Raw genomic sequence first — 22,684 nt, forward strand, 5'->3', positions numbered from 1 at the left:
GGCTCTCAGCAGCGGCGGGGGTCCCTGGAATCGCAGCCACGGGGCACAAACGCCCACTGGCCTCCCCTGGTAATAGGCGAGGTTTGGGCTGCTCGAGGAGTCCTGGTCCTGGCCCGCTCACCCAGGCTGTGGGACAGAACCCTGGACAGCCACCTCACCAGAGATCAGAGCAGGGAAGAGGAGAAAGCTTGTTCTGAGCCGGCCATTTTGCGAAGAGCGTGCTGTCTGGATCCAGAACATGCCCCTTCCTCCCAGCAAGCCCGCAGAGTGTTTGAAAGGGAGAGGTAGCTGCAGGGGAAGCGCACTCAGCGGCCAGTTAGGCAGACTGTCGGACTTGCTTCTGATGGTCCACTGGGCGAGGCTGCCTGATGATGGGGTTCAGCTGTTTGCAATGGAGGGTTGCAGACCCTCTCCGCCAGGTGCGAGCCCTGCCTTCCCAAGTCATCTCCTTTCGGGAGGCTCCTGGGATTCTCACGGACATTATTATTCCCTAGTCACGGCCAGCCCTTGTCAGCCAAAACGTGAAAAGGGAAGGGAAGACGCCTTCATTGTGATCCCAGGCCCAGCTTCAGCCTGCCCAGGCTTCATTGTTGGGGCATCTGGGGAGCGAACCAGGAAATGGGAGTGCTTCCAATATCTCTCTCCCACTTTTCAAATACAAAGAAAAAAAAACTTAAAAAAAATAATGTTTGCTTTAATAAAAGAAACTTTTGTAAGCAATTCTCAAAGACAGAAGTCAGTAAGATTTAGGAATAAAAATGGAAGAGTTAAGAAAATACATTTTATATTTCACTATTGGCTAATAAAAATTCATTTATCAAGAAATTCATTCTTGATAGCCTATGCTGAAGCCGTAACTCCCAATGTGGCAATATTTTAAGTGGGCCTATAAGGAGAGAAAGGAGGTTAAGTGAGGTCCCAGGGAGCCCCACGGCAACAGGGCTGCTGTTCTCCCAGGACAAGGAGCTGACAAGAATGCAGCCACACAGAAGAAAGGCCGTGGCAGGGCACAGGGAGGAAGCAGGCCACAGGATCCTTCCCCCGGAGCCCTGAGAAGAGAAAGTTCTGTTAGCGAAGGCCCCACTCTGCGAGACTCTGTTCTGCAGGTCCTAGCAAACTACCACGTTACACAGTCAGTGTAACCCTGTTCAAGTGTGTGCAAAACAAATTCTCGTGATCGATACATACTCCACATACACAAGTGTGCACGAACTGGGAAACGTGGAAGGTATCTCTACAGTAGCAACGCTCAACTTCCAACACCTCAGAAAAGTACATAAAAACCTTCAAAGAGAGAATGTAAAATGTATTTTATTCATACATTCATATCACAGAATACTATAAAAAGCTGAAAATAGAAACGATAAATATGCAGAAATGAAAGTGAAATAACAAGTATGTTGATCACATGAAATAAGTCATACAATAATTCTTATACTCAGATGGTTCCATTAATACAAATGGCAAAATAGAACTAAAGGGGCTGGTGTTGTGGTGTACCGGGTAAAGTCGCCACCTGCTGTGCCGGCATCCCATATGAGCTCAAGTTCAAGTCCCAGCTGCTCCACTCGGATCCAGCTCTCTGCTATGGCCTGGGAAAGCAGTGGAAGATGGCCCAAGTGCTTGGACCCTGCACTCACCTGGGAGACTTGGCAGAAGCTGCTGGCTCCTGGCTTCAGATCAGCCCAGCTTTGGCCTTTGCCACCATCTGGAGAGTGAACCAGCAAATGAAAGACATCTCTCTCTCTCTCTTTCTCTCTCTCTGCCTCTGCTTCTCTGAAACTCTGCCTTTCAAATAAATAAATTAAATCTTTAAAAAAAAAATAGCACTACATATATATGTGTCCACACATGGATGTTAAAATTATCAGAAAAATGGTGCCGGCCCTGTGTGCAGCAGGTTAAAACTCTGCTTGCAGTGCCAGCATCCAATTTGGGTGCCAATTTGAGTCCCAGTAGCTTTACTTCTGATCCAGCTCCCTGTGAATGCTCCTGGGAAAACAGTGGAGGATGACCCAAGTACATGGACCCCTGTACCCATATGAGAGACCGAGGAAAAGCTCCTGACTTCAGCCTGGCCCAGCCCCAGGCATTGCAACCATTTGGGGAGTGAACCAGTAGATAGAAGATCTCTCTCTCTCTCTCTCTCCCCCCGCCCCAATTCTCTATCTCTGCCTTGAAAATAAATATATAATCTTAAAAAAAAAAAAAGGAATGCACATAAGACTTCCGGAGTACAATGAATATTTTACTTATTCACCTGGCCAATAATTAAACAGATGTTAAGTTTAGAAATAGCTAGTAAACTGGCCATGTAAATTTGTTATTTTCTTTATGCATATCATACTCAAAAATATGAAAGTCCACAACTGGGAGGAGGAAATATATAAATTTGGGACTTATATTAAGTGGAAATTCAGATAAAAATATGTAGATACCAGCTGCTGGTCTCAACTACATGCATGCATACAAAGATGCATAAAATCTATACTACATAATTTTTCAAAGAATTGCAGTGTGCAGTTAACAAGAAGCTGGAATCAGGAATGAAGCTGGGACTTGAACCCAGGTACTATACTATAGGATGTGGGCATTCCAACCAGTGGTTTCACTGCTAGGCTGAACACTTGCCCCTCATAGATTTTAATTTTCAAACTGGGGGCCGGTGCTGTGGCATAGTGGGTAAAGCTGCCGACTGCAATGCTGGCATCCCATATGAGCGCCAGTTCCAAGACCTGGCTGCTCCACTTCCAATACAGCTCTCTGCTGTGGCCTGGGAAAGCAGTATAAGATGGCCCAAGTCCTTGGGACCCTGCACCCATGTGGGAAGACCCAGAGCAATCTCCTGGCTCCTGGCTTCAGATCAGCGCAGCTCCAGCCGTTGCGGCCAACTGGGGAGTGAATCAGCAGATGGAAGATCTCCTTCTCTCTGCCTCTCCTCTCTCTGTGTAACACTTTCAAGTAAATAAAATAAATCTTTTTTAAAAAGTTTCAAACTGTTATAAACTCTTTATTATAATTAAAAGCATACCTTTGGGGCCAGTGCTGTTGTGTAACGGGTAAAGCTGCTGCCTGCAGTGCTGGCATCCCATATGGGCACTGGTTCGAGACCTGGCTGCTCCACTTCCGATCCAGCTCTCTGTTATGGCCTGGGATAGCAGTAGAAGATGGTCCAAGCACCTGGGCCCCTGCACTCACATGGGAGACCTGGAAGAAGCTCCTGGCTCCTAGCTTTGGATAGGTGCAGCTCCAGCCATTGCAGCCAATTGGGGAGTGAACCAGTGGATGCAAGACACCTCTCTCTCTGCCGCTCCTTCTCTATTTAACTCTTTCAAATAAATAAATCTTCAAAAAAAAAAAACACAGTGTTTTGTTTCACTGGTCATTAATCTTCATTCATGTATAACATGATAAACATTTTTTAGATATATGATTTAGATTTAGGATGTCCTCTGAAAAATTGGTAAACCAATAATACAAGATTTAGCAACATGATGATAATCTTCAGAAGATACATTTTATTCTTACATTGCTAAAAATTTCTAAAACCTATATTCACTATGCTAAAAATGAACTGACAATGAAGGTAAGTTTCCTGAGGCTTTGTGAACGGGGAGCTCATTTTCAGTCTGGATTCCATCTCCAAGTGAAGGTCTAGAGAATCCTATTTGAGTCGACATGGTCAGCACTGTGTAGAGGAGAGTGTAATCTCTGCTGAAGACAGGGCAGGTGCGTAGGCCTCGCAGCTCTACCTCCTGCTTCCTCAGGCCTCCCAGCAGCCCATATCCGGCTTGTCCCTGTTGGTCCCGGCAGCTTGCACTACGGGTGCTTCCTGACACCACCGTGTGAGCAACCCTGCGGGGGCCGCCTACACCTCAGATAGTCTGGCAGCCATCACACCTGCCTTCCTGGTCTCTGATCTGGGGCAAAAGCAATTCAGCAGGAATGACAGTCTCATCAACAAATGGTACTGAAGTAACTGAACATTCACAAGCGAAAAATGAACATCAACCCAAACCTTATACCTTAAACAAAAATTAAATCAAATACCAAGTTCTTAAATGTAAAACAAAATAAAACTTTAGGAAAAAAGACTAACAACAGAATATCTTGCGGACCAAGGGCTATAATTAAAAGAAAAAAGATCTCATATGAACAACCCACTTTATAATTAAAGAAAGTTGAAAATGAAGAACAAAATTAATTCATATGAAGCCACAAAAGACCCCAAATACCAAAGCTACTTTGAATATTAAGAATAAAATGGGAATCAGCATTTGGCCTAATGATTAAGGCGCTGCTTGCGTTTCCCACAACCCATGTTACAGTGCTGTGTGCCAGCTTCCTGCTCATGGACACCCTGGAAGCAGCAGCAGATGCCTTGAGTACTTGGGTCCCTGCCACCTATGTGAGACCTGGATTGGACTCCCTGTTCTTGGTGGATCCCACTCTGGCCCAGCCCTAGCTGCTGTAGACATTTTAGGGATGACAGCCCCACTGATGCCTCCTAAATAAAATAAATTTTAAGAAAGAACAAAGTGCAAGGCATTCTACTAACTGAATGAGCTCCATTTCCGATACAGCTCCTTGCTAATGCTCCTAGAAAAACAGCACTTGGCCCAAGCCCTTGGGCCCCTGCACCGACATGGGAGACCTGGAAGAAGCTCCTGGCTTCAGACCAGCCCAGCTCAAGTCACTGCAGCCATTTGGGGAATGAACCATCAGATGAAAGATCTCTGTTTCTCCCACTCTCTCTCTGTAACTCTGCCTTTCAAATAAATAAATGAATCCTTAAAAATAATACAGACAATGCAAACAAGGTGTTATGTTCATTTTTTTTTTCTTTGAGGGTCTGAGAAGTGAATAGGTTTATACCAAATGTCAAAAGGGACAGGTCTGTTATGAGACCTCTAAAGATGGGGGTTTATCCAAGCCAACCACAGGAATCTGGTAGCTGTCCCCATTTTTAAAAGCTTAAAACATTTCCAGGGGTCAACTCTGTGGTGCACTGGGTTAAGCTGCTGCTTGCATCACCGGCAACCCATATTGTAGTGCTGATTCAATTCCTGGCTGCTCTGCTTCCAATCCAGCTCCCTGCCAGTATTTCTGGGAATGCATCAGAGGATTGCCTAATTACTTGGGCTCCTGCCACCCACATGGGAGACCTGGATGGGGCTCTGGGCTCCTGGCTTCAGCCTAGATCATCCCTAGCCATTGCAGCCATTTGGGGAATGAGTGGAAGACTTTTCTCCCCTCTGTTATTCAGCCTTTCAAATAAATAAATACTTTTAAAAATAAAAACAAATGCCACAGATTGTGGAAAAATACTGGCAATTGTATCCAGAAATATTAGATTATAAAACAACAAGAAACCAATTTTTAAAATATGGACTGTTCATTTAAAAAGATATGAGTGACAAACACATGAAAAAAATACTCAACAGTGATTAATTAAGGAAAAGAACCACAATTTAATACCAAGTAAAATGGCTAAAATGAATGACTCATCATATACTTACATACAAAGTGTCAGGCTGACATGAAGACACTGCATATCTAACATACTACAGGAACAAATGTGAAATTCCTAGCCATTCAGAACACACTTTGACAGACTCTTTACAATTTAAACACCTGGATCAATCTCCAGCATACAGCATCAGGAGCTCTGGAAACCTGTTCCCCAACAAAATTATAAGAACACAATTCTCAGTCTCTGGAGATGGCTCTAATATACAGCAAATGAAGTAATATGTATTCAGAAAAATCTAGCATTCAGTAAAAATAGCAACATTCTCAGTGTGAACAAAGGCCTTTGGTCCCAGCGCCCTCTACACGCAGTGAGAAGGAAATTCCACGCCAGACTGATGCAGCCAAGAACACAGGGCTCCCTCCTCTTGGAGCTTCCAGGCTTCTTGGGATGAGCTGAGTATCAGTAATTGTCTTCCTGTACCCAGAAGGCATATTTATACAAATGTCATCAATTTCTGGACCCCTCTTAAAGGATACTCTCAGAACGTTCAAGTCCCCTCCATTCCTGATGTTTTTCTCCACTCTGAACTTTGGCCTTTGACCTAAGCCTTTCTCCACATCCAGTGCACTCATAAGGCCTTGCAGCACTGCGAACTGTGCAGCATTGAATGAGGCTGGAGGGACAGCCAAAGGTTTTCTCCCATGTCCTGTATTCGAGACTTCTCTCCAGTGCGAACCTCCTGGTGTCGGATGCGGCTGAAACGCTGGTGAAAGGATTTCCCACGATTGTCACACTCTTAAGACATTTCTCTAGTGTGAATTTTTCGGTGTTTGACAAGGCTGGAGCTGTGGCGATAAAACTTCCCACACTCCCTGCACTCGTAAGGCCTCACGCCAGTGTGAACCCTTTGATGTTTAACAAGGCTGGAGTTCTCGCTAAAGAATCTCCCACATTCACTGCACTTAAAAGGCTTTTCTCCAGTGTGAACCTTTCGGTGTTGGATGAGGCTGGAGCTTTGGCTAAAGAACTTCCCGCATTGACAGCACTCAAAAGGCCTTTCTCCAGTGTGGACCCTCCAGTGTTTAACGAGGCTGGACTTGTGGCTATAAAACTTCCCACACTCACTGCACTTATACGGCTTTTCTCCAGTGTGAACTCTCTGATGCTTCATGAGGCTGGAGTTGAAGCTGAAGCACTTCCCACACTTCGGGCACTCGTAAGGCCTTGCTCCAGTGTGTACTCTGTGATGCTGAACGAGTGTAGAATTGTGCCTGAAAGCTTTTCCACATTCATTGCATGTAAAAGGCTTTTCTCCAGTGTGAACTCTTTGGTGTTGAATGAGGTCAGCATTTCGGCTAAAGGATTTTCCACATTCATTACAGCCATAAGGCCTTTCTCCAGTGTGAACTATTTGGTGTAAAAAAAGGTTGGATTTATGGCTAAATAATTTCCCACATTCACTACATTCATAAGGCTTTTCTCCAGTATGTAGTCTCTGGTGCTGAACAAGTAAATATTTCTGACCAAAGGCTCTGCCGCATTCGCTGCATTTGTAACCCCTTTTCCCACTGCACAAGGCCTCCTGGTTCTCAGTGCTCCCATAGGGCTCTCCTCCACTGTGGGTCCCCTGCTGCCTGGGGAGACCTGAGCTGGTCAGGGAATCCCTCCTACCCTCCCCGTTTTGCCAGGGTTTCTCTGGCAAGTGTACTCTGCAGTTCTTCCATGCTGAGGCCTGCCCCTCTTCTGTGTTTAAGGTTTTCTGTCCACAGTCGAGCTGCTGGTGCTGGTGAGGGTCTGTGCGGAGCGTTTCGTTTACAGAAACCCTCTGTTCCCAGGGCGCCTCCGCAGTGTCCCCTCCAGGCCAGCGACCTGAATATGAAGGAATCCTGATGACATTGCGGGGGGCGGGGGGGGAGGGCAGCACCCTAACAAGTGCATGTCTGACACATTCAGTAATGAGTCCCTGGTTTAGCTGGCAGAATGAGGAAGCGAGGTCAGGATGGGGGAGTGCCTGCTGTGCAGAACTGAATTCAGCAAGCTCACAGAGTGGGAAGACCTCACGAGCAACAAGGACACAGGCCAGGTGCGGCACAGGGAGATGAAGCCTCTGCAGACGGCTTTATGTAGGGCCTCAGCTACTGGAGACCCATAACAACAGGGGAGAAGGGTGCACCCAGGTCCAGAGAAACTGACTGTTACTGAACAGCCAGTGTTCAAGCACTAGTCAGGGACAAGTACACCCCACACAGCATACTCAGTCAAAGCCACTGTTGGAGAATATGTGAAACATGGAAGACAGACAGGTAGGGGACAGCCCTGGGTCAAAATGAAAATAGCAATGGTAACTAGGCAACTAGGTAAGAAAAGATGGTACCAAAACATGAGCACCCTGGAAAACTCCTGGCATGGTCTGAAGCCTCTCTGAGCACATCCTGGCCCCCGCCCCAGCTCCACCTCTGAATTACCTCTTGGTGTAAAGGGCTGTCCCCACAACTCCAGCTGGACAATTTCATGGGTCTTGGAAGCTTTAAGTCCTAAGGGAAAGAAAGGCAGGACACGTGAGTGGCCAGCACTGGGCCAGAGTGACCTATCCCATGACAAACCACAGGAAAAAAATGCACAGTACAGACAGAATCTTAGAAGCATCTTGCAGGAACTACCCAGTCAAGTAGGGATCCTGTCAGTGTGAACACATCCCAGTACAGGCACACCCAAGGTAGGTCAGTCAAAGGAAAGGGGCACAAAACTTTCATGCACCTGTACTGCATTACCAGGCCATGGAGAAGCTGACACGGTGAAATCCATTAGGCTGACTGCAGGACTGCTGGCCCCCAAAACCTTTCCTGCAGGCCTCTGGGGCAGCTAGGGAGAGAAAGCGGTGTATGCACAGCCCAGGTCTATACCTACAATCCCTACTCCAGGACACTGGAGAAGGAAGCGGCGTCTGTGGCCCAGCGGTGAGGAGGATAGTCCTGCCTTTAGGAAAATGAGAAACAGCAGAGCCAGCCCAGAGCTGGGACAGAGCATAAAAATCTCACCTAATGAGTCCAGAAGGGCCGAGGTCTCCAGCATCACGCTGCGATAGAGGTGTCTCTGGGCTGTATCCAGCAGATTCCACTCCTCCCAGGAGAAGGAGACAGCCACATCGGCAAAGGTCACGAAGCCCTGCCACGCGGGGAGAGCTGCGTTTATATTCCTTCCCCAGGACTCTGGACAGCCTCCCAAACATCCATGCTTACGACCATTCCCCTCCTGAGCCCCTTCCTTGGAGGGGAAATGGGACGAGGAGGAAGAGAAAGAAGAAATAGGAAGGAAGAAGAGGAAGAGGAGGAGAAGGAGGAGGAGGAGGAAAAAGAGGGAGAAGTGGAGAGGTGGAGGAGGAGGAAGAGGAGAAAAAAAGAGCGAGAGAGATCTCATCTACTGATTCACTTGCCCAGATGCTTGCAACAGCTGAGGGTGGGCCAAACTGAAGCTGGGAGCCCAGAACTAACCCAAATTTCCCACATGGGTGGAGGAACTCAATGACTTGAGCCATCAAGACGGTGTCTTCCAGAGTCTACACCAACAGGAGCCAGAGTCAGGCAACAAATCCAGACATGCTAACATGGAACACGGACATCTATCTCAACTGCTAGGTTAAACACCCCTTCAGATTTTCCATCGTTGATCACTATGGCTATAAAACCTTCTAAACCTCACGTCCTTGACTGCTTAAAATGGGACTCTATCCATATAATCCTTGGTCTATATTCAAGGCTCTGACTATGTGAGACCACTGTCCAGGGAGCTCAGAAGGATAGAGGAGAGCAAGCCAAGAATCCCAGGACACCACAGTCCTGGAGACCAGCATGTGCAAGCTGAGATGGGTGAAGACTAAGGACATCCTCCACTTGTCTCTGCATGGTCTGCAAATGAGACGCAGCCATAGGTTCCTATACAAAAGCGAAGCTGTGAAAAGCAGGCAACAATGTCCCTAAGGACTGGCCAAGCTCCTCTCACAGACGGTGGGGTCAGTGTGCCTTCCCATCTACCATCTGCGTCTCCGTCCTCAGTGGTACCTGTGGACAAGCACCTGACTTCTCTGTACCTCGGTGTTGTCATCCGTAACAGGGAGATGATAATGGTACCCACCCAATAGGAGCAGTGTTAGATCAAACCCATTCCTATGTGTCAGTGACTAATTATCAATTCTTACTGAATGCACATGTAATTACTGCTTCTGTTAACATTTTCAGTGCAAATACGATAACAGGTTTTAATCACGTGAATGTTTTTTAATATTCCTTTTAGCTAAGAACACAATATTTAAGAATCTGATTTTAATCAGATGCAGATTATTAAGTTTTCAACTTTATTAAGTGTTTGCATCATTTAATTGTTGAGTTCATGTTGTTTTAATTGTCCCTGGGTATGAATCTTGATTAATCAGTGCTTCAATACTTATTTTGTAAATCAATTCAGGAGGAATTGGAGCAGCTAAGTTTGGCAACGTGGCTGCCTGCTATGTAGTTGTCAGAAGGCAACTCTTAGGACACGGGTCTTTCCATTGTTCTACACTGGAGTCCAGGGGAACTTGGGCATCAAAGCAGCTGTTCCATCAGCCTGCCTGGCCTTTCATTTTCTCCACAAGGAGCGGACAAAAGGGCAAGAGAGCCTCCTGAGCCCGCAGTGGCAAATCTATGCCACTCAGCTGGTCCTCCGTCCACGTCCTCCACCTCCGGCAGTCATGCCTTGCTAACAACAGGGAAATGCTGTAAGGAATGCACCACTGGGTGGTTTCGGTATGCAAACATCAGAGCACACTCAGATAACCCCATGTTTCTGCACAACTAGGTTTTATGGGGCCATCTGCTCCTGGCTCCTGACTCCTGGCTCCTGGCTCCGGCCTGGCCAAGCCTTGGCCATTGCAGCCATCTGGGGAGTGAACCAGCGGATGGAAGACCTCTCTGTCTCTGCTTCTGTCTGTGACTCTGCCTCTCAAAATAAATAAATGATTATTTACAACAAAGAGAGAGAAAAAGTCCCAGCCTGGTTCCATCGGTGTGCACGCTGGCAGTGGGTCCCCCGCCTCTGCGCATTGATTTTTCTTGAATAAACTCGCTGCGGCTGCAAGTTCGTATCCTGCCTCCTCTCTGTTCCGCACTCCTTCTCCTCACACCGGCCACGAGCGCCTCACGCGCCTGAACCCCGGGGCCGGGTTGCAGGGACGCTAGCAGGTCTCCCTCACTCAGGGCACGGAGGGTGCAGAACTTACCTCAGCCGGGCGCCTCAACGCCGCCGCCGCCATCAGATGCCGTGAGCAGAGCGTGGCCGGGAGCCGCGGCGGGAAGGGCCGCTCCCGCTCGCTCTGGGCACTGCCGAGGAGCCTCACACTCGACTCCGTGTGGTGAACACAGCCCGTTTCTTCTCGCACCTCCCAGGTCTCCTCACCTCAACGCAAAATGACCTCTCTGGAGCAAGGAAAATGATTTCGCCACGGCGACGCCGGAAGGCCCGCCCAGGCACGGGAACGTCAGTTTTCATTGGCAGAAGGGTGCAATGCCTTCTGGGTAGTGTAGTTCTGGCGCCATCAAACTTTAGTGGGCGTGGCTGTGCACCCGGAGAGTGGGATTCTTGCGTTATTGCGGACTGGCATGGATTTCAGGTTCCCTCCGCTGAGTTTTCCTTCTCTCCAAGCACTTGCGGTTCTTCAGGGCCACAGTAATTGGCTTCCTTAGGCTGAACCGCGTATACATTTCCAAATTTTCCTTGGCAAAGGGATGTCCAGTTGAAAATTCAGTGATGCAATACCTGAAGTGTGAGAATAATACAGGGTTCTGGGGCCGGCGGTGATATAAGGGATAAAGCTGCCGCCTACAGCGCTGGCATCCCATATGGGCGCCTGTTGGGAGACCTGGCTGCTCCACTTCGATCCAGCTCCCTGCTAATGCACCTGGGAGAGCAGTGAAAGATGGCCCAAGTGCTTGGGCCCTGCACCCACGTCTAGCTCTGGGCTCCTGGCTTTAGCTGTCCCAGCCCCAACCCTTGTGGTCATTTGGGGAATGAACCAGTGGATGGAAGATTCTCTCTCTCAATCTCATTCTCTCTCTCTCTCTCACTCTCACTTTCTTCCTCCCTCCCTCTCCCTCTAACTCTGCTTTTCAAACAAAAACAAAAACAAAAACAAAAAACCTGAAAGAAAGGGCTCTGAATTGTAGATACAGATAGTTGGGAATCTTAAGTATTTACTTTCCTCCTTCAAACCATGCTCATTTCAAATCAGTGTTCAAGAAGGACAGTAGGCATCAGAACCATCTATTAGAAGAGTAGATTCTAAATCATTCACCTATAAGATTATAGATAAATCATAAACTGACCACTATGACTTGAACCTTTGTGAACACATCTAACAAACATGTTGTAGAATACAGTCATAGCAAAGTGCATACAATATAATGCAGCTTATGAAAAACTCGGAATATGACAAAAATAAGTATATCAATTGTAGAAATCTACACAGATATTAAAAATATAAAGACACTTGCAGATTGCTTCTCAAAATTTTCGGGTATTAGCTCCAGGGGGTGTGCCAGGCATTATGAGGGGACAAAGGAGAGTGAATGCCTAAGAAACTATTTATCATGAATGGTTATCTCACAGATGTGTTTTTTAACTAAAAAGCAAGATGTACACCTCTTGTCAACACTCCGCTGAACATGTGAAAACTTTAAAATAAAAGGCTAAGTAGCTTTATTTTGTCACAGTAATAAAAATGGGTGCCTCAACAGAACAAATCGATTCATCTATGTGTGGAATTTCAAATAACTTGACCACTGAGGGGAAACCCAAGTATTGAATCATTTAGTTTAGATGAAATGATTATCTACAACAGGATTCACTAATATTGAATTCATAAAATAAATTCCATGAGGATACTTTAAAAGAACAATATCAACATATTTTGGCCTATAATTGTTGTTTATAACTCTGGAATCCAGTTGTATTTCCAACTTTTAGGACTATTCCCATGTCTGTAAGAAATGAGAACATCAAAGCTGGAAGCCCAGACCTTATCTTTAGCCAGATCTCCTTCAGGACTGGAGACTATCTCCTCCCTTGAAGGTTCAAGAAATGGCTGCTAACTTAAGAAATGTTGAAACTGAACGTCAGAGGACAATTCTTCAGATGGGTTACATGTGGCTGATATTTTCTGGAGGTGATAACTGCAGACCAGAAAAATGCGAAGGAGGTAACCATAGAGGAGCCAAGTCCCAAATAGTCACATAAAAAAAGGTAGAATAAGTGTCTAAGTGATGAGGCACGAAAAAAATCTGGTGACTTCGAGTAATAGGAAGAAGAACACAGTGGCCGGGCCAGGGGATAGGGAAAAGAGTAACACTGGGAACCAGACATGACTGTGAATTCAGTGTTCAGCTCTCTGCTATATAACTTTCTAGTCAATTCTTCCTACTTCTCCCATTCATACTAAATGAAAATAAATTTTTTCTTAAAAAAAGAGGAAAGAACAGTGCTAGATTCTCAGCATCTCTGTACCCCCAACCTGAAAAGTAGTGGTCACTGAAGGAAACCTTTGCCTGTGGTTTGAGACTTGGTTGCCGGACCAACCCTGTTATCTCTTCACTCACTCCTTTGAACTAGTTTGTTAACTTTCAATATGCTGTGACTCCTTTTAAAAAAAATATTCATTTGAAAGGTAGAATGACTGGGGGCAGGGGAGAGAAGTGGAGAAACAGAGAGACTGGTCCCTCGCCAAATGGCCACACCAGCAGGGCTGAATCAGGCAAAAGCCAGGAGCCAGGAGCTCCAGCTGGGTCTCCCACACAGGTGGTGGGGGCTCACGCACGTGGAATCACCTGCTGCTGCACATCCCTAGTAGCTTTGGGATCTGCAAGGAGGGAAGGCCTACACTTCCAGGAATGGAAAGTTCCTACCTGTACTTCCAGGGAAGAAAAGTCCTTGTCAAGGTCCCCGCGGGTGCCTAAAGGTCAACCAGTAAGGCTCAGACCTGCCTCAACCTTTAACCCCCATGCCCTGAATCTATAAAAGGAGCTCTCCCAATCTCTGCCGCGCGACTTCCCTGGTCCCTGCTCTGTTGGGACCGAGGAACCTCGCCCGGGAGCGGAATCCTAATAAAAGCCTGTGAATTAATTGATTCGTCTGCCTGGGAAGATTTGTTATGCGCCGGACACCTTGCAATCCCCAGCACATCAGCAGGAAGCTGGGTCAGAACGCAGAGCAGCCGGGACTCAAACCAGCCCTCCAAACCAGATGCGGGCTTAACCCACTTTGCCGTAGCACCCACCCCTGCCTGTGACTTCTTAGTCTACTAACCGCCCTTGATATTATAAAATATCATCATCTTGGGGGGCTGACGCTGTGCGTGGTACGTTACCCGTCCCCCGGCGGCGCCGGCATCCCGTATTGCTGATTGATTGGAATGGTCAATAAAACACGGCATTGTGGGAAGACACAAATGTGAACTGGGTGATCAGTTAAGGTGTCTGCTGCTCACAACACGAATCAGTTTCCAGCTATATAAGTCTGCGTGACATTAGTATATGGTGTGATACTTGCCTTTTTTTTTTTTTTTTTTTAATGAGCATTCTCTGCCTAAGGAAGACTGACATAATAGACCTCTAAATATTTCTGTGCTGTTACAGACTACGCTCACCAGCAGTACAGATGTGACGCCTTTAAGAAGCGATACCCCGCCTTGGCCGCTGGGGCCGCGTCCCACTTGCAGGCGTCCCTAGGCTCGCGGCCGCGGGAACTACACTACCCAGGAGACCCGGCGGTGGGACCAACGCAGGCCCGGCAAGCGGGCGAGTCCCTTCCTGCAGACGACCCCGGGGCGGGACTTCCCGTGCCCGCCGCTGGCCGACGTGTGGTTGACTTCCCTGTCATAGTCCGTGAGAAGGCAGTGCAGGCCGAGGGTGACGAGAAAGGGAGACCGTGAGAGGCGGCGGTGTCTGCCCCGAGCGGAGGCGGGGCTGGCGCTCCGCAGTGGCTGCCAGGGAGAGCTGGCCTCTAGGAGGCGGATCGCGGGTCCCCTCTCCTGACACCTGTCTCCGATGGCGGCGGCAGCGCCGAGGGACTCGGCGCAGGTGGGTGTGAGTGCACGGGTCCTCGCCCCGACCTCGTCTCTGAATCGTACAAGCTTCAGATGAGGGCTCCTGGGGGAACTGCAGCCCAGGCCCCTGCGTCCAGGACAGCGGAGAACCCCGTCGCCAGGCAGCTCGATGGGTTGTGGAAGGACGTTACGTGCGCGAAGACGTAGAGGTGCCACACGGCTAGAGCACGCCGGAACCTGGCGTCCTCTGTAGCTGTCGGGTTAAGAGTATGAGGAGTCGTCACCCTGGATGGTCATCCTGAGCTGCCTGGCGTCCACTCTGAGGCCAACGGAAGGTTTCCAACGGAGGAGAGACACGATCAGAGACGGTTTAAGAGTATTCCCTAGGCTGCTGAGAGGAGAAAGGCTGGGGGTTGGTTGTGGGGTGATGAGAACAGGACACAGTAAGATATGGTTTAATATAGTCGCTCGGAGGCTACCCTAAAGACTGAAGCTGAGGGTTGACAGTTGGCCCCAGGCCACCTTAGGACTCAGCAGGAATCAGGGATAGCCTAAGCCTTATGGTTGCTAACCCTTCACAGGCTCCCTCTTCCCACAGGTTGCCATGAACTCAGAAGTAATTATGGACCCTGTCCAGGTGAGGGGAGGCTGTCCATGCTGGACCCTGGGGAACCCCAAGCCTAGAGTCTTGAGTTCAGGTCTTGGTTATATGGGGGCTCCCATTCTTGAAAACCACTTGACTGAAGCTGGGAGGCTGCTTCAGACGCGGGAACCAGCATGAGCAATACTTGGAGGTGAGGCTGATGGGAGTTTCCAAGGAACCTCGGGTCTCCACCAAGTCTGGTAGGAACCAAGGACAAGGGGCAGGAGTCAGACTGGAAATGACGGCTGAGGAGTTGGGTTTCTGTTCTAAAGGTCGGAGACCTCGGGGAAATTAGCTGGCAGAAGTCTGGGCCGGGCTTAGTGCCTTTCTGCCGACCTCCTGGTTGCTGTTGATGAACACAGTGAGCAATGGGGTCAGAGGAGGGAAGTGATCTGACCTAGATCTTATCCTCCCCATAGATGCCACGCAGAGAACAGACTAGATATTTTTGGGAGTTGATAAATTCTGGCAGAGACAAGGAGATCAGAGAGGAGGCTCCTACAATATTCCAGATAAGTGGTGACAGATAGGCCGTATGGGAGGCTGTGAAGAATCACGACATGATTAGATTTTATGCTGTTATAAAGAAAAAGAATCACCCTCAAGGTTTTTTAACCTTAATAACTAGAACGGTAGAAGCTTTATCAGCTGAGATGGACAAGTCAGTGGTAAGAGTAGTTTTCCATGTGGATTTGAAAAGTTTATTTGTGATCATGAGAGGAGTCTGAGATATTCCAAGCATACTGAGTAGAGGGGTCATGTGAGATTCTGGACACAGGGGACTGGAGTTCTTTATAGGGTTTCAGAATGAATACATCCAAAAGGTAGAAGATGATGTTTAGACTGGGGCTTAGGAGAGAATCTTCACATCACAACGGTTGTGCAGTGAGTGAACCAGTAAGGTGATGGTGAAGGTCACTGATTGCTTAGCCGGCCAGTTGTGAGACAGCTGTGACCCAAAGAATTATATGCTTGGGACTGTGGATTGATGGCACCTGGGCCATGTTACTGGTCTTAAAGGAGAAAGGTATGCCCAGCTTTGGTTGTCTGGCAAGGATGATCTTAATGACTCATGGAGAATTAGCTAGCAGTAGACTTGGGCTCCATATGCCAGCCCAGAGCTTAAATGGTACCTTCTGCCCTCCTCCCTGTTGTTGCTATTTGGTGAACAGAGTGAACACTGGGAGCACAGTGACAGAACAGATGCCAGTGGCATCTGGTCCTGGTATGTCTGAATTGAGGAGTTGGGTAGGAGAGTTCCCAGGTGTGCGCTCATGGGGAATGGATGGGGGTCCTCAGGAGAGAGGCTGTTGATGGACTCGACTCTCCCCACTGCGGCAGGGGCAGGTGAACTTTGAGGACGTGTTCGTGCACTTCTCCCAAGAGGAATGGGGGCTCCTGGATGAGGCTCAGAGGCTCCTGTACCGCGATGTGATGCTGGAGAACTTTGCACTTACGGCCTCACTGGGTAAGGCCGTCACACCCACCCCAGGATCCTGGAGTAGATGTTTCCCTTCCCCCTTTTCCTAGGGCAGCCTAGCCCTCCTTCTTCAGTTCCCTGGAGGAGTGCTATGGAAACTGCCTCAGCTGTGTGTGTACTGCCTACTGCTCCTCAGCAGTTCCAACACCTGCGGTCCGAAAGACTCATAGGGATGGAGCCAGCATCCTGCAGTCAGCTTAGCGGATCATTTCCATCTTTTCTTTCTTTCTTTTCCATCTTTTCCTTTCTCAGATTGAATGCCTCTGTCCATATCCATGTCTGGCAACTCTGAGCCCAGATTCTGCCCCTCCTGACATTTCCTGTGGCTTGCCTATCTGAGGAATTACATGGACCAGTATGGTCACTATTTGTGGGGACACCTGGACTAACCCTACTCTGAGATAATTTTTTCTGTTTTTTTTTTTTTTAAAGATTTATTTATTGAAAGTTAGAGGGAGAGAGACAGCTTGAGATCTTCCATCTGCTGGTCCACTACAAAAATGACCACAATGGCCTGAGCTGGGCTGTTCAGAAGCCAGGAGCCAGGAGCTTCCTCCGGGTCTACCACGTGGGTGCAGGGGCCCAAGAACTTGGGCCATCCTCCACTGCTTTCCCAGGTGCATTAGAAGGGAGCTGAATCAGAAATGGAGCAGCTGGGACTTGAATCAGCACCTAAATGGGATGCGGGCACTGCAGATGGCAGCTTTACTCACTACACCACAGCACCGCCCCTGATAATTTTTCTGTTTAGCTTTCTTTTCTATGGGGTGGCTCCTCCAGACCAGTGCTGGCCACTCACCTGCCCTCTCTTTTCCTTAGGACATGTCTCTTCTGTATCCCATTGTAGTTGCCTCACTGGAGATGGGCAGTGAGTCCAGGGTACCTGATTGGGTAAACATGATTCCATTGACAAAGAAACTGTAGGTGGGTGTGCCCTGCGTGAGGGAGCTGAGGAAAGATGGGGTGTTAGGACTGAGTTCACACCATTCCTTAACCTTTCTGAACCCACAGGAGTTTTTATCCAAGGCTGTGCGATATGCCTTATTTCTGTCAACTTTCCCATTTACACACTTGCCTTTCATGCTCTGACCTGTGGCCTCTGGCTGTTCTACACCTCAATGTCTGCCCTATTCCCCTCTACTGTCTCTGCAGTGCTCTCCAACATTGACCTGTACTTATGTGTCATGAGATGTGCATACTCCAGGTAGTCTTTAAATATCATCTGCTCAGCTGTGATTTGATTTCCTTGCATATGCACATAGCCTTCTGCACAACTCTCACCTGTTCCAGCAGCCAAGGGAATCCAACTGTGAATGGCATCACTGGAGACCCCGCCTCTCCCTGTGCTCTGTCCCTTGTTTATATTTTCTCCTGACTGAGGCCTCCCCCAGTCCATTACCTAAGATGCCAACTGCTATTCAGCAGAGCTTTACTCAACTTAAGCTCAGACCCTTGTCCTGAAAGTAGTCCTATGACCTTCATCTTAATTGTATTAGACACACTTATGAGGCCCCACTGTGTCAATTTATACATCATCAGAATTTCTATGCTTTCAGGTTGTTCATGTGGAATAGCACATAAAGAGACACATTTTGAGAATGGTGTTCCTAGAGAAGGAGTGTCACAAATCAGGACCAGCAAGGGAGGTTTTTTGATACAGAATGCCCACCATCAGATGTGTGGCCTGGCCTTGAAAGACATTTTGCAATTGGCTGAGCGCCAGGAAGCACACCATGGGCAGAAACCATACATGAGTGTGTCATGTGGGAGACAATTCTGGTTTAGTGCAAACCTTCACCAGCACCAACAGCAACACCGTGGGGAGACGCCCTTTAGAAGGAACAAGAGCCAGGCCTTGCTTGAGAACAGCTGCCTTGTCCAAACATCACAGGTGATCTCTATGCAAGAAGGTGGTATGGACTTCCCAACCAGCTCGAACATTTTCCAGCACCAGGTCCCCCGCAGTGAGTGGAAGCCACGCAGTACCTCCAAATGTGAGGAGGGCTTCTCCAGTGGACAAAGACATTACACATGCAGTGAATGTGGGAAAACCTTCAGCCGCAAAGACTCACTTGTCCAGCACCAGAGAGTTCACACTGGAGAAAGGCCTTATCAGTGTGGTGAATGTGGGAAAACCTTCAGCCGGAAACCCATCCTTGCTCAGCACCAGAGAATCCACACTGGAGAAATGCCTTATGAGTGTGGCATATGTGGAAAAGTTTTTAATCACAGCTCTAACCTTATTGTACATCAGAGAGTGCACACTGGAGCAAGGCCTTACAAGTGCAATGAATGTGGAAAAGCCTACAGCCACAAATCCACTCTCGTTCAGCATGAGAGTGTCCACACTGGAGAAAGGCCTTATGAATGCAGTGAATGTGGGAAATACTTTGGTCACAAGTACAGACTCATTAAACATTGGAGTGTCCACACTGGAGCAAGGCCTTATGAGTGCATTGCATGTGGGAAATTCTTTAGCCAAAGTTCTGACCTTATTGCACACCAAAGGGTTCACAATGGTGAAAAGCCTTATGTGTGCAGCGAATGTGGAAAAGCTTTTAGTCATAAGCATGTTCTTGTTCAGCACCATCGAATTCACACTGGAGAAAGACCATATAAGTGCAGTGAGTGTGGGAAGGCCTTCCGGCAAAGGGCTTCCCTTGTACGGCATTGGAAAGTTCACACTGGAGAAAGGTCATAGGATAGCCAGGAATATGCCATCTCCTTGTTTGACAAAATGACTAGTACCAGAAAGGAGCTCCCACAGTAGCCTTCGTGTGTAGCCTTCTAGCCATCAGTCAAGTTTAATCTTACACCTTAACACTGCCCGCCCTGGGAGATTTGAGTGTCGCTTGTATAGGAAGCGTTCTGGAGCTTTCTTGTTCTTTGGAAGCTGCCCAGGACCCTCGCTGGAATTACTTGACCAGTGTCTCTGACTGAAGCCATTTATCTGCATAGCGGCAGGTTCCACTTTGTGCACACATCATCCCGACATCCTCAAAGAGGCAGGTCTCTGTCCTCCTCCCTTTCCTAGAGGAAATAACTGGTGGTGTGGGCTCCTGGAGGACTCTCGCCCCTTCCTGCCCCACACTGGTTTAACCATGAGGCAGTTTAGGCCGTGAGGATGTACACTTTGTTCTGTGGTCTGCTTGTAGAGAAGCCTTTGGACACTATTGACTTCATATGGCACTTGTGATGGGTTTTTCCATCATTCAGGACATCTACCCTGAAATTTCCTGCCTCATATTCTGGTTTAAAAAAAAAAGCCTTAATTTTTAGACTGGACATCTTGAGGATGCTGTTCACTTTGTGGGCTGGATTGAGAACTGAGTTGATCTCTGCCAGCATGAAGCAATGAAAAGCTTTTGCCAGAGCTCTGTGCCTTGGTCTTACAGGTGATAGTACGATGGCAAAGAGTTCCAATTCTAGTGACAGCCTAAGTTACACTGCTGCTTAAACTCTCCTAGGAAAGAATATATTGGTATTCTTTGTGAGCCTATTTGTTTCGTCTGTTTGTCAAGATAGCAGGTGTGGCTAAGGTCACCCTGAAATTGTTGTGACAATCTAGTGTGCCTGGGCGCAGCATACATTTAGGTCCTCCTGCAGAGGATACAGCTCCTTGAGGAGAACTGGGACCTGCCAGGATCCCTTAAGTCTGTTCGGTAGGCAGCTATCATGGGCTGTCACCTGAAACAATAGGTGGTACAAGGGGACTGCAGCATACTACAGGGAAAATGACCCTCCTAAAAGTGCACCCACATATGTTTCCATCACTGTGGCTTTGTTATGAGAGTTTGCAGAAATTCTTAAGACTTCCATACGTGTCTCTTAGAGCTAAGGCCATTGTTAGAGTAAATATAAATAGTCCTGATTTCCCCCTCATCTTTGCCCCGGCAACCATTGATCACTGTCACTATAAGCTTATCCACACTTCCTAGAATGTTTTATATATGTGTACATATGTACATATATATGTAATATATGGTAATTCAGTGTGTAATGTATCTGGCTTCTTTAATTATACACTATTGATTTTATTCACCCAAGTTCTACTTCAGAAGTTCATTTCTTTTCATTTGTACTTTTGCTGAAAGTATTCCACTGTAGAGAGCTATATGCAATTCCAAAGCAAATGTTCCAGAAAGAACTCATACTTAAGAGCCAACTGCAGTATCTTTTTATGACCTTAACCTGAAAGTAAAATTCCACCATTTCTGATACATCCTATAGGCATCACTGACTAATCCTAGTAAAAGATGGAAGGAAACTCTGCAGTGGGAAAATATAAGGAGGTATGGATTTGTGAGTACTTTTTTGGATGCTGATGACTATAGTGATCAGGATTATTTTTCTTTTTTCAGTCTTTTAATGGTAAATTAAATAGACTAGTTTTCAAGTATTAAACCAACTTTGCATTTCTGGGGTAATCCTCATTCAAGATATATGTATTCATTTTCTGTATTATTGAGTTTTTTATTTTTTTAAAAAGATTTATTTATATATTTGAACATCAGAATTACAGTGAGAGGGAGAGACAGAGATCCTCCATCCACTGGTTCATTCCCCAAGTGGCTGAAATGGCCAGGGCAGAGCCAGGCTGAAGCCAGGAGCCAGGAACTTCTAATGGGTCTCCCTTGTGGAAGGCAGGGGCCCAAAGACTTCAGCTGTCTTCCAGCTACTCTTCCCAGGCCATTAGCAGGGAGCTGGATCAGAAGTGGAGCAGCGAGGACACAAATGGGTGCCCATGTAGGATGCTAGCATCACAAGCAGTGGCTTTACCTGCTTTGCCATTATGCCAGCCCCAATATTACACACACTTGATCTTAGCCAAAAGGCCAAGAAGCGATAGCCCCAATATTTTTCTTAAAAATGTTTGTATATATAGTCATAAGAGATACTAGTTTCTGATTTTCTTTGATGCCTAGTTTAGCTTTGGTGTCAGCAAAATGCTACCTTTACAGAATGTTAGGATGTACTCCTTAATTTTCTGGAAGAGTTTGTGAAAAATTGGTATGATTTCTTCATTAAATGTTAGGTACAATTTACCAAATGAAGCTATGTGGACCTGGATTTTTTTCTGTGTGTTAGTTTCTAACTGCAAGTTTAATTTCCATGATAGACTAAAACTTGAATAATTTTTAAAAACTTAAGTATAGTCATATTTATAGTCATAATGTCATTAATGCTGTTCTGTTCAATAAGACTGCATATAGGTGGCAGTCTTGTATGCTTATAATGGAGCTGAACATTTCCTATCATTTAATGACACTGTAAAAGGTATAAAGTTGAAGTGTAATATGCTACTCTTGTGTTGTGGTCATGTTGGTATAAATGAACCTGTTGTGCTGTATAAAAGTATAGCACATACAATTATGTACAGTACATGTACTTGGTTAAAAAAAAACTATTTTACTAATTATTTTATTTGCTATACTATATATATATATATATATATATATATATATATATATATATTGGAAGGCAGAGTTGGACAGTGAGAGAGACAGAGAGAAAGGTCTTCCTTCTGTTGGTTCACCCCCTAAATGGCCGCTGTGGCCGGCACACTGTGCCGATCCGAAGCCAGGAGCCAGGTGCTTCCTGCTGGTCTCCCATGTGGGTGCAGGGCCCAAGCACTTGGGCCATCCTCCAGTGCACTCCCGGGCCATAGCAGAGAGCTGGACTGGAAGAGGGGCAACCGGGACAGAATCCGGCGCCCTGACCGGGACTAGAACCTGGGGTGCCCGCGCCGCAGGCAGAGGATTAGCCTAGTGAGCCATGGCGCCAGCCTTGCTATACCATATTTTTATTATTATTTTAGAGTATACTACTTATAAAGAAAGTTAAATGTAAAACAGGATGCCATGTTGTGCTGGCAGCAGCCTCCTACAGCTCATGTTTACAGAGCATCTTTATTGTATCAAGGGGCCACGTGAAGTGACTGATCTATACCACCTGGGTTTGTGTGAGCACATTCTGGGATGTTTGCAAATTGATGACATCATCTGACAGTATATTTCT

At 47.0% G+C, this 22,684-nt stretch overlaps 2 protein-coding genes across 7 annotated transcripts in view; one reads left to right on the forward strand and one right to left on the reverse strand.

Annotated features, from left to right (window-relative positions):
* Window positions 1–5,451: 5,451 nt before the first annotated feature.
* LOC100345379 (uncharacterized) overlaps window positions 5,452–22,684 on the reverse strand; it is a 42,586-nt gene continuing 25,353 nt past the window's right edge. The window contains exons 1-5 of one of the 4 annotated variants that reach the window (XM_089319984.1): window positions 13,866–13,982; window positions 10,728–11,263; window positions 8,512–8,638; window positions 7,939–8,007; window positions 5,452–6,880 (exon numbers count right to left, since the gene is read on the reverse strand). In XM_089319984.1, coding sequence (XP_089176110.1) covers window positions 6,270–6,880; window positions 7,939–8,007; window positions 8,512–8,638; window positions 10,728–10,760 — 840 coding nt within the window. In that variant the 5' untranslated portion in view covers window positions 10,761–11,263; window positions 13,866–13,982 and the 3' untranslated portion in view covers window positions 5,452–6,269. The other 3 variants (XM_089319983.1, XM_089319985.1, XM_089319986.1) reach the window with 3 other exon arrangements.
* Window positions 14,097–21,969, forward strand: ZNF772 (zinc finger protein 772). Of its 3 annotated transcripts, none has more exons than XM_070063462.2 (4): window positions 14,097–14,577; window positions 15,142–15,337; window positions 16,528–16,654; window positions 18,223–21,969. In XM_070063462.2, exons 3-4 carry the CDS (start codon window positions 16,621–16,623, stop codon window positions 19,365–19,367), a joined length of 1,179 nt encoding a protein of 392 aa, XP_069919563.1. In that variant the 5' UTR covers window positions 14,097–14,577; window positions 15,142–15,337; window positions 16,528–16,620; the 3' UTR covers window positions 19,368–21,969. The 3 variants fall into 3 exon arrangements, with proteins under 3 accessions (XP_069919563.1, XP_008247208.1, XP_051691260.1); XM_008248986.5 differs by having other exon boundaries at window positions 15,142–15,180; XM_051835300.3 differs by lacking the exon at window positions 15,142–15,337.

The sequence above is a fragment of the Oryctolagus cuniculus genome, chromosome 18 (genome assembly GCF_051225735.1).
Source record: "Oryctolagus cuniculus isolate XC-2025 breed Fujian yellow rabbit chromosome 18, ASM5122573v1, whole genome shotgun sequence".
Taxonomy (NCBI): domain Eukaryota; kingdom Metazoa; phylum Chordata; class Mammalia; order Lagomorpha; family Leporidae; genus Oryctolagus; species Oryctolagus cuniculus.

What these genes read in the sequence shown, in the direction of transcription:
- ZNF772 (XM_008248986.5), top strand. Translation starts at nt 14,545, where the DNA reads ATGGCGGCGGCAGCGCCGAGGGACTCGGCGCAG. An exon ending in TAATTATGGACCCTGTCCAG is followed by an intron (nt 15,181 to 16,527) that starts GTGAGGGGAGGC and finishes CCACTGCGGCAG; the next exon opens with GGGCAGGTGAACTTTGAGGA. An exon ending in TGCACTTACGGCCTCACTGG is followed by an intron (nt 16,655 to 18,222) that starts GTAAGGCCGTCA and finishes CTATGCTTTCAG; the next exon opens with GTTGTTCATGTGGAATAGCA.